Source organism: Talaromyces atroroseus (genome assembly GCF_001907595.1).
Source record: "Talaromyces atroroseus strain IBT 11181 chromosome Unknown scaffold_11, whole genome shotgun sequence".
In the NCBI taxonomy this organism is placed as follows: domain Eukaryota; kingdom Fungi; phylum Ascomycota; class Eurotiomycetes; order Eurotiales; family Trichocomaceae; genus Talaromyces; species Talaromyces atroroseus.
The window spans coordinates 518,394-535,332 of record NW_017971443.1 but is presented as its reverse complement, the minus strand read 5'-3'; the positions used below and the strand labels follow the sequence as shown (position 1 = coordinate 535,332).

General features: G+C 46.3%; 8 protein-coding genes across 8 annotated transcripts in view, besides 1 other annotated feature; 6 read left to right on the top strand and 2 right to left on the bottom strand.

Moving 5' to 3' along the window:
- The window catches only part of UA08_07476 (hypothetical protein), a gene marked incomplete at both ends in the record, with an annotated part of 551 nt that extends 348 nt beyond the window's left edge, over nucleotides 1-203 (bottom strand). Inside the window, one exon of the mRNA XM_020262374.1 lies at nucleotides 17-203. Within this exon, the coding sequence (XP_020117441.1) occupies nucleotides 17-203 (187 nt within the window). The remainder of the gene's footprint in view (nucleotides 1-16) is intronic.
- A 1,537-nt stretch (nucleotides 204-1,740) lies between these two features.
- Nucleotides 1,741-2,545, top strand: UA08_07475 (hypothetical protein; the record flags this gene model as incomplete). Its single annotated transcript, XM_020262373.1, has 5 exons — nucleotides 1,741-1,912; nucleotides 1,987-2,068; nucleotides 2,131-2,161; nucleotides 2,230-2,305; nucleotides 2,370-2,545. 5 exons carry the CDS (start codon nucleotides 1,741-1,743, stop codon nucleotides 2,543-2,545), a joined length of 537 nt encoding a protein of 178 aa, XP_020117440.1.
- A 110-nt stretch (nucleotides 2,546-2,655) lies between these two features.
- Nucleotides 2,656-2,827: a repeat region (Identified by RepeatMasker using a combination of RepBase library and repeat library created with RepeatScout).
- Nucleotides 2,828-4,862: 2,035 nt separating this feature from the next.
- UA08_07474 (hypothetical protein) lies at nucleotides 4,863-5,821 on the top strand (the record flags this gene model as incomplete). The annotated part of the gene is made up of 2 exons (XM_020262372.1): nucleotides 4,863-5,091; nucleotides 5,154-5,821. The coding sequence occupies 2 exons, from the start codon at nucleotides 4,863-4,865 to the stop codon at nucleotides 5,819-5,821; spliced, it is 897 nt and encodes a 298-aa protein (XP_020117443.1).
- A 1,598-nt stretch (nucleotides 5,822-7,419) lies between these two features.
- On the top strand, nucleotides 7,420-7,916 carry UA08_07473 (hypothetical protein; the record flags this gene model as incomplete). The annotated part of the gene is made up of 3 exons (XM_020262371.1): nucleotides 7,420-7,465; nucleotides 7,525-7,585; nucleotides 7,724-7,916. The coding sequence occupies 3 exons, from the start codon at nucleotides 7,420-7,422 to the stop codon at nucleotides 7,914-7,916; spliced, it is 300 nt and encodes a 99-aa protein (XP_020117442.1).
- A 1,044-nt stretch (nucleotides 7,917-8,960) lies between these two features.
- On the top strand, nucleotides 8,961-10,142 carry UA08_07472 (hypothetical protein; the record flags this gene model as incomplete). Its single annotated transcript, XM_020262369.1, has 2 exons — nucleotides 8,961-9,189; nucleotides 9,253-10,142. The coding sequence occupies 2 exons, from the start codon at nucleotides 8,961-8,963 to the stop codon at nucleotides 10,140-10,142; spliced, it is 1,119 nt and encodes a 372-aa protein (XP_020117445.1).
- Nucleotides 10,143-10,570: 428 nt separating this feature from the next.
- UA08_07471 (hypothetical protein) lies at nucleotides 10,571-11,847 on the top strand (the record flags this gene model as incomplete). The annotated part of the gene is made up of 3 exons (XM_020262368.1): nucleotides 10,571-10,599; nucleotides 10,669-10,791; nucleotides 10,869-11,847. 3 exons carry the CDS (start codon nucleotides 10,571-10,573, stop codon nucleotides 11,845-11,847), a joined length of 1,131 nt encoding a protein of 376 aa, XP_020117444.1.
- A 390-nt stretch (nucleotides 11,848-12,237) lies between these two features.
- On the top strand, nucleotides 12,238-14,035 carry UA08_07470 (hypothetical protein; the record flags this gene model as incomplete). Its single annotated transcript, XM_020262367.1, has 4 exons — nucleotides 12,238-12,413; nucleotides 12,488-12,536; nucleotides 12,596-12,766; nucleotides 12,830-14,035. The coding sequence occupies 4 exons, from the start codon at nucleotides 12,238-12,240 to the stop codon at nucleotides 14,033-14,035; spliced, it is 1,602 nt and encodes a 533-aa protein (XP_020117447.1).
- An 80-nt stretch (nucleotides 14,036-14,115) lies between these two features.
- On the bottom strand, nucleotides 14,116-16,453 carry UA08_07469 (hypothetical protein; the record flags this gene model as incomplete). Its single annotated transcript, XM_020262366.1, has 4 exons — nucleotides 14,116-14,414; nucleotides 14,475-14,848; nucleotides 14,946-15,563; nucleotides 15,624-16,453. The coding sequence occupies 4 exons, from the start codon at nucleotides 16,451-16,453 to the stop codon at nucleotides 14,116-14,118; spliced, it is 2,121 nt and encodes a 706-aa protein (XP_020117446.1).
- Nucleotides 16,454-16,939: the final 486 nt, after the last annotated feature.

The following is a 16,939-nucleotide window of genomic DNA, read 5'->3' as shown; positions in this document are numbered from 1 at the left end:
GTGCCTTCGGAATCACGCTTGTCATAGTCAATGGCGGTGCCTTCGAAAGCACGCTTGTCCCAGTCAATAGCTGTGCCTTCGGAATCACGCTTGCCATAATCAATGGCAGTGTCTTCAGAAGTGCGTTTCCCGGCGTGTATGTCGAGGGGGTATGCCAGTGCGGCTACACCGAAGATACACAGACTAATGATAAAGGCACGCATCTTGGATTTTCGTTCAAAGATTCAGTCTTAGTAATAGTAAATGAAAGAAAAGAGTGATAAGATTTGCTTTGATCAATCTTGGTATTGAAGGAAGGGCTTTGCTTGGTTTATATAAGTTTCGAAGTGAACGTTTACTGTTTCGGGAATGATTGATGTTACACTGAGCTATGATTAGCTTGCCATTATATATACTGTAGGAATCTCAAATGCCTTCACTTTTTCATCTACCGACGTCGACACCCCTATCGGACTCTGCCGATACTCAAGCTGATTACAGAGGATTGTGTGCTCGTATATGCAAAAGGAGGTGTGGTGCAGTATGACCTCGTATGCATTTGGTTAGTACATAAATAAAACGAGGATTTTAAAATTCTTGTTATATTTGTTGCATCGTTTTGAAACTTATCTTGGAGCTCAATCAACTGCAGTCCATTATGCGAGCCAAGAAAATGATAATCTATATGCACAATCCATTCCATTCACTACTGAGACCAGCTTATGCGTCCTTTGTCGAATTCTAGCTCAGCGGAATGACAAATCAAAAGAATGTATTCATGCTATCATGATCACACAGTAGATTTCCGTGTTTCAGTCCTTAGAAGAATATTCATGCAAGGCCGGTATCGAACTCGGACAAATTCCCTGAACTCACAACTCCAGCCTCTCAGTGCACTTTCATGCTCCAGTCGATTTTATTGTTTCTACCTAACACTTGAAACGGTAGATAAGACCATGAATTGATACTCAGGAGAAGCTGGTGCTTACAGTGCTTGCTCAATTTACTTAGGTCAAGATGTATGTTAATTCTCTAGTGGCAATTATGGAGGCTGAGGGAAATTCAAAAACCAAGTTTTAGTGCCAAAGCACGCATAAAAAAAGCAGTCGCTGTCCCTCTTTCTGATCTGCAAGGTAATCGTGCCTATGGACGTTCAAAAGAGTATGCAGATGATGTTACAATGCAATGTTAGCTGCAGTACTTGTGTAAACCAAATTTTTTAGCTGCCGGCATCATTCTTACCTTATCTTACAGTACTAGCTCTGATACCTTGAAATGCCGTTATGGTTACGCTTCAACTTTGGAATTTAAGAGAGAGAAGGAAGGGGGGGGCTAACTTCAAAGTAGGACTTCAGGTAATCTGTGAAACGGTGACAAATCGAGTACCAAAGGTTGCAAAGTCGCCACTTAACGAGGTGAAAACTTTGCTTTGAACTTGAATAAAGCAAACACTACGTTACTTCACGAAGAAAACTGATGACTTCCTCAACTCACTACAATGCTGTGCCTCAAGATGAGGAGCAGGGTAAAGAGGGTGAATCACATCATACAGAACACTCGACATGGATAGGTTTTCAGAAAGTGTATTCACACGGCAACGGAGGGCGAATTCTAATAATCATGCTCCTATTATACTCAGCTTATGTGACCTGGCGACTTCAGCAATATTCTGGACCTCATGCTTCTTATGAAACCGGTTTCCCGACAGAATTGAGTAAAGCCCTCCACATCGAACTTTAGAAGAAGAAAAGCCGAACTAAGATGGAATCAGGTACTGCGACTTCAGTTATATCAATGAGAAAGCAACGTTTCACTGGCGATCTACATTTTCATGCTAACGGCAGCTCGTATCTGATCACGGAGCCAGGACATCTTCAATACGTGGGAAACCCAAGCCCCGAGATTGATAAAAATTGGCATGATATGATCAACGGTATAGACCCAATGCTACATTGGAACTTTTTTCAGTTGTCTGACTTCTTTCAGATCGCTACTTCTATTTATCAGAATCAGAAGCCAAACAAGCTTGGAGCGACAACTTTGACGGTTATTTTGATGTAATTGAAGGTGAAAGGTGGTATGTTGGGGGGTAAGTTGCCTTTGCTATACAGCCTCTCCTCAATATTCTGACCATATCCTGAATACTATTAGTCTTGATATTCTGCACACTTTGCACTGTTTGGTAAGTTGGATCCTTCGTCACGACCTTGCTTTAGTGTTTTGTCTGTTCATAACATTTATTTACCTCAGAACACCCTTCGAATGCATCTTGACCCGGAATATTACTCTGAGCACATGTCTCATCGTCCAAGCCAGAACCATAACTGTAAGACTGCCACCATGTTCCCTTTCGCCTGTGGTGGTGTCTGCATTACTGAAAACGCAAACAGACCACTGCATTGACCAGATCCGTCAATATCTCATGTGCTATGGCGACCTCACACCAGTTTCGACGCGCTGGCATGATGGAAAAGGAAGAATCTATGTTCAGTCTGACATGAACCACACTTGCCGCAATTTCGACGGTGTTCTAGAATGGGTAAGAGGTCGCAAGATCGTCTACTAGGTGCATATTATGGTTACATATGTATTGTAAAAGCCGAGAAATACATTGCGATGTCGTATGTAACTAGTGGAAACGGGTACATAACAGATCAGGGGTACACGATAGGTATGACGGATTCGCAACACCGTATTGACTAGTATTAAAAAAACTATATAATCTGCACATCTAAACAAAGAAAATGTTCAAGGAGCCATATCTATGCTTCCCCAGGCATCCACGTATCCTGAGGCATTTATTTATCCAATTAGGTGAAATTCCGAGCAGGTGGTGGATTAAAGGCTGACTCCAGATACATGCAATCAAACACACGTGATTGATAACATAGGAAGATGCTTTGATATTATTTCATTCAATCCTATATAATCGCTTGGCTTCGTCATTGTTTGAAAAACTTACATTCCACTGACACAACCACCCCTTCTACCATTCCGGAAATGCCGATTGAAATCCGGCCTGCGGGCTTGAACGATGTGAGCTCAATTGTTGAGCTTTGCTCGTCTGCCCTCTCCGGGAATCTCGATCAGGATATGTGCTATCCTCCAGATCCAGAAACAGGCTGTTTTACTCCATCTACAGCTGATTGGATGGCCAAAACATTCGAAAGATTTCTTGAGTCTAATCCTCTTGGTATTATATGGAAAGCTGTGGATACAGATATGCAAGACCGGATAGTTGCTACAGCGATATGGGTGGCTCCAGTTAGTCATCTTAAGAATAGTCATGATCAAGACCGTTTCAATATATACTCCAAGTCAGCTCCTTTGCCTCTACCGCCAACTGCTCGGGCAGATATCTGTGAAGAGCTACATGAAGAGGTTCAGAAAACAAAGAAAAGAGTTTGGAAGACTCGTGGCAATCACTGGTGTGAGTATCTTAAATATTTAAATGACTTTATTATACCTTAAAGACAATTCTCTAATAAGCCATTATGATCTACTCTTCAGATCTCAGAACACTGGTAACACATCCTTCTTACCAACGACAAGGAATCGGCAGAAAATTACTGGAATGGGGGATTAAACAAGCCATAAATGACCATGTGCCTATATATTTTTTGTCAACACCAAAAGGCCTTTCACTTTACAAGAGTTGTGGTGCAGAGGTTGCTGGTGAAAGCATCCATTTCGATGGTACTTTCACGTACAGCTATTGCAAGATACCAAGCATTTGATAATGGAAAATATTTACTATTTGCAATCCGTCCGATGCTTACTTCTTCACGATCCATCATAGGATGCATACCCGGGTCGTGTCGTGTCTCCTCTGAGGGTTTCACGCAAAGGCAAGGGGGTGGTTTGCCCTCCTCCCCGGCGCCGGGTCGCATCAGTAACCACCGGTAATAGTTAGCACTTCTTACTTAGCTCGTAATATTCCACTTACAATTACATGTACTGTGTACGCACAATTAGCTGTGTTCGACGTACGGAGTAGGGGTCTTGTCCAGTCAGTTATACTTCCAAATTATGCCAAGATAACGATACGGTATACCTAATACATATAGAAATCTCGAGGGCGCTTACTATACTTAGGTTTCCATGCAGAAAGGCATATTCGTGCCAAATTCACATCAAACACAGGGGTATTAAAAGTGATTTGCATAAGGCGTAGCCATTTCAAAGCCAGTTACTTTTGGTTCGCTTACGTAGTACATAGCCTTCTACATAGTTAAGTGAATCTTATCCCCCTCACTTGTCACTTTTATGCAGTATCTTGGAATTGTAGTCCTAGAGCCGATCCCTCGAATCAGTAAGGTTGTTTTTCTTCCTGTGTATACCCCTTACTTGCTATTTTGTACGGAGTAGATACAGTAAGGTGACATCGGAAAGGTGAGCATTTGTGTGCTCAGCATGTCTTTAGTTCTGGACGGTGAAAATGACACGCATAGTATTAATTCATGTATAACCGGGATGCGAAGTAGGTCGGGAATAACGTACTGATACCAACCAATTGTCGGAGGGTAAATAGAGTCAATTGGATAGATTCAATAGTCGTTTTACATGTAGTACTAAATCATACCAGCTTAGCACTCGTTTCATGCAACCACTTGCTGTAACAGTCTACTGCACATTATTTGACTTATGCCCAGTTTGAGGACCATAGAAGAATGTTGGTAGGTTCCGAGTCGAGGCTGAATACTTCAGCCGCTGATAAGAGTGGTGCTGGAAGTATTACGTGAATTTTTGTAGAATATGTGCCATCCTAAAGGTCTGAGCTTACGCCATGAAAGAATTTCTTACTTACACCGTTAGCGACAATATCACCTGGTCTGTGTGAAATTTTCTGGAGAGACGAAAGCGATTTATGTTCAGTTGCCATTATGGACTCGCGGGACCGTTTACTCTCGCCCCAGAAGCAATCAGACGATGTCTCTGTGGATGAAGTTTGGTTTCAACATCATCGTGCCCGAGGTCGCCCTGGAAAATGCTTCTACGTCCTCAATTTGGCCCTGTTCGCTTTCTCATGTATGACTCTACTATGGCAAGTTATCTCATGGAATGTGCAACTGCACACAAAAAGTCGAAGTCTCAGACAGACTGTCACTTATTGTTAGTTACCCATAGAGTGATATACTAACTACGGGGATGCCTATATTAAAACAATGTGTTAGCCCCAATCCTTGACGACGTCGACATGACATTCACCACCAAGAAAATAGTCGGCGAAGATGAAGATACCGACCATTCAATCTTCCGTCAACCGCCGTCACCTGCTGTGGACGCCGCCTGGAACAACCTCTCCAACCTTAATGCCATCTGGGTTTCCTCCTCGGATATCGTCCGCATGGGCAAAGATCCGAAGACAGTGGCCAAGTTTCCTGACACATTCAATCTCGGCCCCAATGCTTATGCGGCGGAATTAGACAGTTTACACAAAATCCACTGTCTGAACTCCCTGCGCAAGGAAATCTATTTTGACTACTACTTCGGGGACAGATACCCCGACGGGAAAACGCCAGAGTTGCACCAGGCACATACCTCCCATTGCCTGTATATTCTCCTGCAACACTTGATGTGTGAGGCGAGCACAGATATTGTGACCAAGGAGTGGGTGGAAGGTCAGATTCATCCGTATCCAGATTTTAGTATCAATAGGAAGTGTGGGGATTTTGATGCATTGCTGAAGTGGCAGGAGGGAAGAAGAGTTCCGAATGATAAATTTCGGGCTTGGAGAATGCCTGAAGGGCACGTTCCGAAGCCTGTCTCGGATGAATTCAAGAGAGTTTTTGGCTATGGAAATGGACCTAATGATCCAGGACATTCCTATCAACATGATTAGAAGTGTCCAATAACGGAGGAGTTGCTTGTAAGCGGCTCTTGATACATGAAACATATAGGGTATGGGGGCCAAAGAAAGCCGGTATTCATATTCATAATGACTCTGTGACGCTTGAAATGTACCCTGAATGAGAAAATTGCTAGGAGATCAATCGAGGCGGTGCTCTTTTCTCGGTTATTCAATCCGTGGTAATTCTACTTGAAGCTGGTCTAGTATAATTGTTTAACCAGTGACACACCTTCCAACGAATTAATAGCCTCCAGCTCTCATCGCCGCTTCATCTTTACTACCGGAACATCCTCAGGGCCCCAACAATACTTTATGTAATAGCTATCACGACAATCATAATGGTTGTTTCCTTCTGTTCAATTCTAGATACCGATATTAATACCAAGAAGCCCCTTTTTTGCTGGCGAACTTAAGAACCAACAGTCATGTCAGAGAAATGACACCTACATGGCGACGTCGAGGGCTTAAGCCCCCTTTCTCAGCAAAACGGGGAGGAAATTCCCGTCAAAGAAAATCTCGATCCACGTCTTTCTAGATTAGACAGATTGTGCCGCTATGGAAGGGGCTATGCACGAGCGTTAGTGGGTACCTAAGGCCCGTTCCGCCATGGGCCATGTGGGCTGGAATCGGTGCTAACCCAATCCAGCGTTAAACAATACCATTATTCCTATCTGAAAGATAAGCACGGGTTGTAAATTTTCAAGCGACTCCATTGTGTCAGTTATACCAAGTGGAGACGGAATAACGAGAAGACGCCTGCGAGAAATGCATCTGTTTGTAAGTCGGTCGATTATTTCACTGAACATTTCGTGTCTTAGCTGCCATGGCTAATGGCCACTACCATGGCTGCACAGGAGGTAAAAATAAAGCTGACCAATTCGGCATACTTTAGATGATCACAATAAATGGTATACTTGGAAGCGGGCTCTACTGGCGTTGCGGCCAGATCCTCGATCTTGGAGGCCCCTTGGCCGTCCTTTTATCCTTTCTTCTAGTCAGCATCATGGTATGGGCTGTAATGCAATGTATAACCGAGATACTTTGCATATGGCCTATACCCGGCGCCTTGTCTATATATGTCAGCGAATTTGTTGATACGGAATTAGGAATTGCCGTGGGCGTCACATATTGGTAAGTTATTTCTTATTGAACTTGCAGGAGAATATAAAAGTAAAACAAATTTATTAACCGCCTACTAGGCTCACCTATTCAATATCATTTTCTGCCCTGGTGGCTACCTCTGCAACCGAGTTTGTCTTCTGGCCCGCCATCAATGATAGCAAAAGTTTCCTGGGGCTAGTCATTTACTTCGCTATACCATTGTCTCTTATTGTCATAAATGCTTTGGGCATTGGGGTATGTTGTGTGCTCACACCTATCTGACGTACACGATACTGACGCCTATATATCGACATGTAGAACTCTTCACCGGGGGTTTTAAGATCCTTTTTCTTGTAATCATCTTCGTGTTTATGATTGTGATTAGGTGCATAGGTGAATTGTCCTCCTACGACCTGATCTGTGAGATCTCCCCTACACTATCCTATGTTTACTTGATGCACTAAAGTTAGAGATAAACTAATGGAATCATGGCTCTACTAGATCCCGATACTCAGCAGACCCCGAATGCTGAGAGTATGATCAAATCAATACTAATCACCTTGAAGCTTGAATTAGCTAACTTCATTAAACAGATTGGTCTTTGGTGATGGTTTTTGACCACGAAGCTGCCCCGAACTGGGCTACAGCCTTCTTGTAAGTATCTTCTGTCTCACTGTCAGAACGATTCTACTCAGGAATATACACTGACACACCTATGGAATGTCCATATCGATTGCAACATTTGCCTATGTTGGGATAGAAATAGTAGCAGCATCAGCCTTGGAAGTGCAGTGGCCTCGAAGAACAAAACCCGATAAGCAAATACCATCTGATTCCTCACGCCAACCCAAAGATACACTTATTGGCAACACGGTCAAATTTTCCGCCATCTGGGTTTCAGTCATGCTACGATAGGATAGACCCTCATGGGAGTTCTCGCAACCTTGAACATCCAATGGAACGACTGCCAACTCCCTCGTCTTAGATGGCTAAAGTCCACCAGCACAAACAAAACGATTGTTACTCGTCGCCAGGCACATTACGCTCAAACACGTCATCTGTCTTTGTTGCTATAGCCTAGAGGGCTACCATACCGCACCTCGCAGATGTTTTCAATGCGTTTCTCGTTTTCACGTGCCTAAGCTGTGCCTGTACAAATCTTTACGTGGCGTCGAGGACCCTGTTTGGTCTCACTAGTCGGCTAGATGATGGCCACGAGCAACCGTGGTACTTACTGTTTATGACATACTTTGGGAAGACTGATCAGTAAAAGGTCCCCAGACGCGCCATGATTTTTCTGCGTTTGCTTTTTGGTGGGTGCCCTTTTTGCAGTTACAGTCTGGCACTGGGACTGATAACCCCATTGGCATGGTAAGTTAAGCCTCTATAAGCAGCAAAGTTCCGGGGGTATATATAATACATATGACTCTGACTGGTTGAACAAAGTTTGTGGAAATCCTAGCGGAAATGGCCTCAGTCGGGACTCTTCTTGTCTGGGCTTGTCAGTGTTAGCATTGATTCGATACTACCACTGGTAAGTTTATAATGGAAGTAGGAAGAGAGAAGATATATAACGAGAGAATCTGCACGACATTCGCTTGGGCGCGACATGGCGAGTTAGGGCTAGAATACGCGCAAGTGGGCAAGTGGCGATTTTCAGCCACTTTAAGGCAGATACAAATATATATAGATACCGTGCACTTGTATATAATGAAAATTTGTTAACTACAATTCTACAATCAGTAACCTCGGGATTCTCCATAGAGAAATGGATTCTGTTCGTAGATAAGAAAGAAAGCTACAGTGTTGAATGGCGGCATCCATCGGACATACCCCATCGAGAGCAATGCCGCCAATCAGAAGCCGTGCTACACATGGTTCTGGATTATCGAGCGAATAGCTTAGGACGGTCATTATTCTCTTATATAATTGTAATTATACAAAAAGACTTGAAGAATTGATTTTGACATTCTGACAACACATCTTAATTTATTGTTTGCTTCCTAAGGCAAAACTCTCCCATCTCAACATGTCCACCGTCGTGGTAAATACAGAAGTCACAAATGGCGATGTTACTGGGAAGATGACTCAAGAACAGAGCAATAGGATACCAGAAAAGTATCTTCAGAATCTGGATCCGGAATGGGAGGACATGTGGACAAACCACAGCCAAGCCGTTGTGGGCGCTCACTTGATATCGGTTGAAGAATTTCGTCAACATCCTGCAAAATATAGCTTCACCTACCCAACTTGGAGTGGTATGCAGCGCACGATCCGCCCTATACATATCTTTTTGCATGATATTAACTACATCTTTTCAGGACCTGAGGTACATCATGTGGAAGATCATCAAGTCCCCGTTCTTGAACCAGAAGGCAGCATAACCTGTAGAGTATACACGCCTGCCGGTCCAGGTCCATTCCCCGTGCATCTGAATTTCCACGGCGGAGGATGGGTAATTGGGGGACTCAACTCAGAAGCCGCATGGTGCCGCAGCATATGCAACCAATCATCCATCGTCGTGATCGATGTGGACTACCGTCTTGCCCCCGAGTTCCCCTTTCCAGTGGCCATTTATGACTGCTGGGCAGCAGTTAAATGGGCAATTGCCGAGGCGCAAACGCTCAATATCGATCCCACTTCAGTATCAATTGGCGGTCTTTCCTCGGGGGGCCTGATTACCGCTGTCTTGGCCCATTTTGCGCGCGATAGCAGTCCCAAGATCGACCTGAAACTGCAATTGATGGTAGTGCCGGCAACAGACATGCGCTATGTACCGGCCTCTGTGAATGAGACTCGGCCATTGACACTAGATACATGTCCATATCCGAGTGCTATATTTTGCTCTGATCTGCCATGGTCTCCTCTTAGTCGAGAGTCGTGGTTTCTAAAGTACTACATTGGAACAGACCCAGAAATCCGCTCTAAGATTCTGGCTGACTGGCGCATGACGCCGGTTCTGTCACCTTGTCTGAAGGACTTAGCACCGGCCCATATCGTGACAGCGGAATTCGATGTCGAACGCGATGAAGGAGAATATTATGGCGATATGCTCAAGGCAGCGGGGAACCAGGTCACCATGAAAAGATATGCTGGAGTTCCTCATGCCTTTGCACACTACAATCATCCTACACGAGGCCTCAGCAAGAGCCATGAATACATCAGAGACACGGCCAGTTTGCTATCGAGAGTGCATGCAAAAGGAACATGAAATTGTATCTGTATTGGAAATTTGACAAGTGCGTCTGTCGAGTGTGTTTATTACGTCTGCACCATCTGAAGGTCGAATTAGAGCTAGGTTTTCACGTATAGAGATGCAATAAAAAAGAAATATGTTAAAAGAGACATAATCAACGAGACTTAACACATGCTGGCTAGAAGAGCGAACGCAGCAAATTTAGGCAGCTGAGCTAAGCGAGAGATACAGTACTGATGCCTGAGGCATGCTATCGTCAACGGTTATCTTCCGGATGCCGCCAATCAGAGCTCAAGCCGGCCAGAGCGCATTGCATGGTGCGAGCGAGCTCATGAAAACGGATTTCTCGGCCAGTCGCGATATGCAATGTTAATTATAAAAGGGATAAACTTGGAAGCAATTAGCCTTCAATTCAAGCACAGTGTGTCGACAGAAAAATCCAAATGGCGAGAGACAGTATTGTGATCTTAGGGTGAGCAACGACGCAGTCCCATCTTATAAAATGCATTCCCTTACCAGATCAAAAAACCAAATAACATAGTGCTGGCATCGTTGGCCTTGATGTCGCCCTCGAATTATCTAAGCGTGGATATGGGAAATACATAACAGTGGTGGCCGAGCACCTTCCTGGAGATGAAGCCACAATCGATTATACATCGCCATGGTAAGAACAAGCTACCCAAACGAAGTTGCACTTCGGAATTTTATCTCGCTAACATGAACGACCCAAAAAAAACAAAGGGCCGGCGCAAATTTCTCTGGAATTTCTGGCGGGGACGCAAATGCGCTTCGCTGGGATCGCACCGGCTATTCCCTCATGATGAGACTCATCGACACGCAGGCCGAGGAAGCGAAATATCTTGCAAAGACAGAATCGACGGAGTACTGGGATGAGATGCCAGCTTCAGACAAGATTCGCAGCATGACGGAGTATTTGCGGGATGTGAGCATTATTTCCCAGCGCACCGGAAAAGAAAAATTACAAGTGACGGATGCTAATTCAATTAACACACAGCTTACTATACTCCCAAAAAAAGACCTCCCCTCCGGAGTAGCATTCGGCATCAAATTCACGACCGTCACAATCAACGCGCCTGCTCACTGCCAGCATCTCAAGACGCTGCTATCACAGCCCAAGTACGGGTCCATCCCATTCCTCCGCCGGCGAGTCTCTCATCTACAAGACGCATTCATATCCTCAAAAACCAAGCTAGTTTTCAACTGCATCGGGAACTCGGCCATTACCCTATCCGGCGTCTCGGACAGCAAATGCTACCCAACCAGAGGACAGATCTTACTTGTCAAAGCCCCCTCCGTCAGAAAAAACATAATGCGTCACGGCGCCAAATACGAAACTTATATTATACCCCGACCCATGTCGGATGGCACTGTGATTCTGGGCGGGTTTATGCAAAAGGGCAATTGGAGTCCGCACGTGGTTCCAGAAGAGTCGGAGTCGATAGTGAAAAGGACGGGCGAGCTATTGCCTAGTTTGATGCTGGATGGGCAGATGGAGATTATCAGAGCGGCGGTTGGACTCAGACCATCGCGAGAAGGGGGTGCAAGGGTTGAGCAGGAGAGGATTTCGCCTGACAGACTGGTTGTGCATAACTATGGAGCTGGAGGGACTGGATTTCAGGCTGGGATGGGGCTTGCGGTGGATGCGGTGGATTTGGCTGCGAAAACTCTGAAGGGGTTGACTCAGAAGGCGATGCTATAGACATCTTCCCAGGCCAAGTTTTGCATGTAGTACCTGAATATGTATATCATCTAACACCTTGTGCGATAAAAACACGAGCATCCATTAAAGCAAATATATCAAGACTGAATAAAAATATTTACTAGTTGAGATAATCGGCCCGATGGTGTGGCGCCGGCGGGTCCCTGCAGCCGGCATCGTGTGTGATTGGAGGCATCGAAAACCTCCTATCTTGCCAAGCTACGGGGTACATCCACTCGGCCTTATCTGGCAGCCTCCACGCCCACACGCAAATGCTATATAAGAGTCGGTCATGGCGAACACGAACATGTCTTATTGTTGCTGTGAAAGTATTCGTTGCAGGTACATACATAACGGGTACATAGCTACATCCCGTCCCGTCTGTCAGCCATGGCCAGCTACAGCAAAGAGGCTATCTCCAAGAGTGAGATGACGGTTTCCAATGACGATGTTGCTATGGACAATAGCTCGGGGGAGCTTGTCGACGGCGTGGTTGTTGAAAATGGCCTGCAGAGATCGCTGAAGCAGCGTCATCTGCAGATGATTGGGTTGGGCGGTGTTGTTGGGTAAGATCCTGCTGCTTGACTTCTTGCATGGCGAAGAAGTACCTAGATACCGGCTTGCTGACATATGTATATAGAGCAAGTATCTGGTACGGCACTGGAACTGCCCTATCATACTCAGGACCGGTACGGTGTCCCTCTCGCAAGCATAGTGGTCGTGGGTCAGCTGCTAACTCACAAACCAGATCGGAGCCCTAATCTGCTTTATTGTGATTGGAATCGACGTGTTCTTCGTCATGCAAAGCCTGGGCGAAATGTCGACGCTCTACCCTACGTCCGGCGCCTTTACTGAAATGGCCGGACGCTTCATCGACCCTGCTGTCTCTGTAGCACTCGGATGGAATTACTGGTACATGGTAAGTCGTTGCCATTCCCGTACCCCATTAGAAATCCCAAACTGAAAATTTCTTTCTTGGTAGTGGGTTGCCAATCTCATGTCCGAATATAACATGATCTCCGTCGTGTTGAGTCAGTGGACCGACAAGGTCCCGTCCTACGGCTGGATGTTGATTTTCTGGGCCATTTACCAAGGCATTTCCTTCCTAGGCGTTGTGGTATATGGAGAGCTTGAATTCTGGCTCGCCACGTGGAAGGTCATCTGCGTGCTTGTGGGCTATCTGCTTGCCATCCTCGTCAATACAGGTGCCATCGGCGGAGACTACATTGGCTTTCGTTTCTGGAAGGATCCCGGTCCTTTTGCGAATGGCATAAACGGGTTTGGCCAGGCTTTTGTTCTGGCAGCAGTGTACTACTCCGGCACGGAAATGATTGCAATCACCGCTGGGGAGAGTCAAAACCCGAAACGCGATGTGCCAAAGGTATATATGCAACTGTCCAACATAAATCAAGGGAAATTGAATGCTAACGAGAGAGAAAAGGCCATCCAACAAACCATCTTCCGCATCGTATTAATCTTCCTAGGCATGATTTTCTTCGCCGGCATCATCGTGCCCTCCAATGACCCCGATTTCCTTACCGCTGGCACAAAATCAGGCCTATCACCCTGGACCATTGCGCTGCAAAACGCCGGCTGGAAGCATGCCTCCGACCTGATCAACGTCTTCCTCCTAACCGCCTCCTTCTCCGCCATCAACTCGGCCATCTACATCTCGTCGCGCGTGCTCTACTCTCTGGCCGACCTTGGCCGTGCCCCCGCCTTCCTGAAAAGAACCACGTCCAAAAACGTGCCTATCTACGCTGCCATTTTGTCGAATTTGATGGGTCTCATTGCACTCATCAATGTGGCTAGCGGCGCCGGTACGGCATTCACGTACATCCTCGACATTGCAGGCGCAGCCGCGTTCATCGCATGGGGCTGCATCGGCATTACGCATTTGCGTTTCCGTCGTGCGTGGAGACTCCAGGGCCATACCCCTGAAGAACTGCCGTTCCGCGCATTTCTTTACCCCTGGGGCGCGTACTTCATCACTGTCATCAATATTTTCCTGCTCCTTATCCAGGGCTATGCGACGTTCTTGACGCCCTGGCAGCCAGTCGCGTTTGTGTTTTCGTATATCATTGTTGTGCTGTTTGTGTTGCTGTTTGTGTTTTGGAAGTTCTTCAAGAAGACCGAGTTTGTTAATCTGGCCGAGGTGGATTTGCAACATGGTCGGAGGGATATATAGATGAGAACTTGTCTTTTGAGGTACCTAGTAAATTACCAAGTAATATGTGAATATATATGCATAAGATGAATAATATCACATCATTTAAACCCCAAGACTCGCTCCCACCCAATCCAGAAAATAGCATCAATGCGCAGGAGCGCGAGTCGCATCATATCAAGCGCCTTCGCATGCAATCGGAATATGGTGCGCGCGCGTTCAAGAGCTTGCCGGCATTCGGCATACTCGTCACGGCCTGCCATGCCGGGTGATGGCGATGATAGTGATGGCGATGGCGATGACGACGAGGACAATTCTGCCGCTGTTCTAGTGTCGCGATTAGATGTAGCTGATAACAAGAACAGAAGATTTGTAACTAGCGCAAAGCTTGTTTTGGACCCTAGATATATGTAAGCATACAAAACAGAGAAAGCAGAGGATTATATTGGGCTTGACGTACAAGGAGCCCAGAAGGCTTGATAGTGTTCCTGTCTGAAGGATGATATCAAGCTAAGCACTGAAGTCACTTCGGCAAGGGCGCCATTGCGAATCCGCATTTTCGCGGCAAGCCAGTCGTCCGCGTGGCTCTGATGGTCTTGTGTGGTCGTAGAATCCGGGTTATTTGGTTGATTAAATGGTCGTAACAATGCACGAAAAACTAGTATTTTGACGGCATGGTAGGCAATATGGAGCGAAGCCGATCCGTTTGGAAGATCTGTGTTGTTCCCATCGTTGCCTCTGCGGATCTCGAGAATTGAGGGAAGGCTGTTGTGCCATTCATCGAGTCTTTGTAGAATGGGTTGGGCTGTGGTGATTGCCAGCTTAAAGTCCTGGCTGAGGGTAGATACAGATCGTATAGAGCTTTGAATTGCTTCTCGTCAGTTACCTTTTCAGGAAAGAATTACACGAAGTCTATCGAATGACGACTCACTATAAATCAGCCAAAACCGAATCTAGAATCAGGGTGAGTTTCGAGAATTGCGTAGTATAGAACCGACTGCTCTGGTCAGCTGCGTCAGGCAGAGAATGATTCTGTTCGATATCCAATTCGATAATCATCCAGTCATTTCTCGAAATATGGCTCGGTCTGCCTAAGCTGAACGCACACCACTTGTCAGCCGCCCAGACTAGCCAAGCAAGTCTTTTCCGGCTTTCGACTTCTTCCGGAGGCAGATTCCAGGCAGTTGGATCCAGATAAAGACCAAGGGTCTGTGCCATCGACACAGTAAGCCCAAGAAGTGCCCATTTTAAGGGACTTTCGAGCAATAACGGATTACTAGGTGGCTGCAATAACATGATTAGTGCGGCTTGAAGAGAGTGTATCGTGGGTTCGGGTATTTCGTCGTTAAGAGAGCGCCAAGCAATGTTAGAGAGGGACTGTGGTGATGGATGATTATATGCAAGCTCAATCGACAGCTTGTCATCGAACACAGTGAAAGGCTGTGTGATAGAATATATTGCTGCGAGGAGGTGAGTCGGTGATGTCCGGGGACATGGCCTATTTGCTTCGGATAGAACTGGAAATTGCGGATTCACAAAGCGAAAGAACCTTCCGAAATGATTAGTTGATTTGCAACGATCCGAAATAGATTTACAATGTAGAACGTACAGTTCAATCAACCGTTCCGCAACTTCCGGCGGCACAATTTCCGACAACGAGGGCGTCTCGTTCGTCTGGGGCCCATGGCGAAGGACAGTCTGAGACCGCGAGTCCGCACTCAGTTCTGGCTTTGACAGCAAAAATTGAACTGGGACCGGCCCATCCTGAACCTTGCGAATAGCGAGTTTCGAGAACACGAATTCAGACTTCTCGTCATATTGATAATGGCGCAGGACGTAGGGGTCTTGATCGCCAGTTAGACCACACACTTGAGACGTGAGCGGCGAATAATCCAGCGAGTTGAGGCCACTTCCTGTTCCTTGATAGACGTCGGGCAGTGTTCTCCCTTCATATATGCTTAGCATGAAGTCATCTATCATGAACTGGTCCGCGTTTTCTGGACCAGACAGAAAACCGGGTGTGAGCTGCTCGTTTGAAGTGTGGCTCAAGCCCGGGCCGCCAAAGACATGGCCTTGCATATTGCTAGGCGACGCAGAAGCCAAGTTATTTTCAGGCATAGACAGAAAATTCAAACCCTGCGGCCACGACAGCTGCTCCGTATCGGATTGCGCGGGTCGTACTTCTGGATGCCATACCGGCGCATTACCACCCTCCTCAGCCACTGAATGAGGAGCCGGCCGTTTCTTGCGCACCACCCGGTTCGTAAACTCGCATTGCTGGCCGTGGGCCCTGCACATACGACATGGCGGCGCGACTTCGATCTGACAAGCAGACTTGCGCGAGCGGCAAAGGTCGCAGGCCCGACGGCCTTTGCTCATATACTTGCGCGGGCCAGTGTGTGCCTGCTGGTCGGTGCGACGGGCCACATGGTCTTCCATAAGTAACAATGGTGGCTAATCAGACAGCCAGTCTCGTGTCAAGCAGAAACATCGCGGTCCATCTCGATGCATGCCATTCATTGCTTATCGACAATCAGCGGCTAGTCCTAAAGCGGTAAGCCCGTAGTCACGTGCCGGGCACATCATCTCTAGGGTTAGGGCTAGGTTAACGGTGGCGAAAGCATTCTCTACCGTATACAGATCAGATAAATAGTCCAATTATAATAGATACAGCAGTGGCGATGTCCATTGATCAAGGCAGTACTCGAGAAAGCAGGCAAATTCAATACAGGATCGGTCCGTTCCGACTGCGAGGATCTGTGTGCCGCTACTTAAAACGCTACCCATAGTTAGTAAGCAAGGCTCGAGCTAGTTAAACAGACGGACTGCGGCGGGGATGTTTCTTCCAGAATCTCGCCGTGGGCCGGAAGGTTCAGATGCCCAGCATAAGCACCATATTATTTATTAGTTGCTCTATGGACTCGG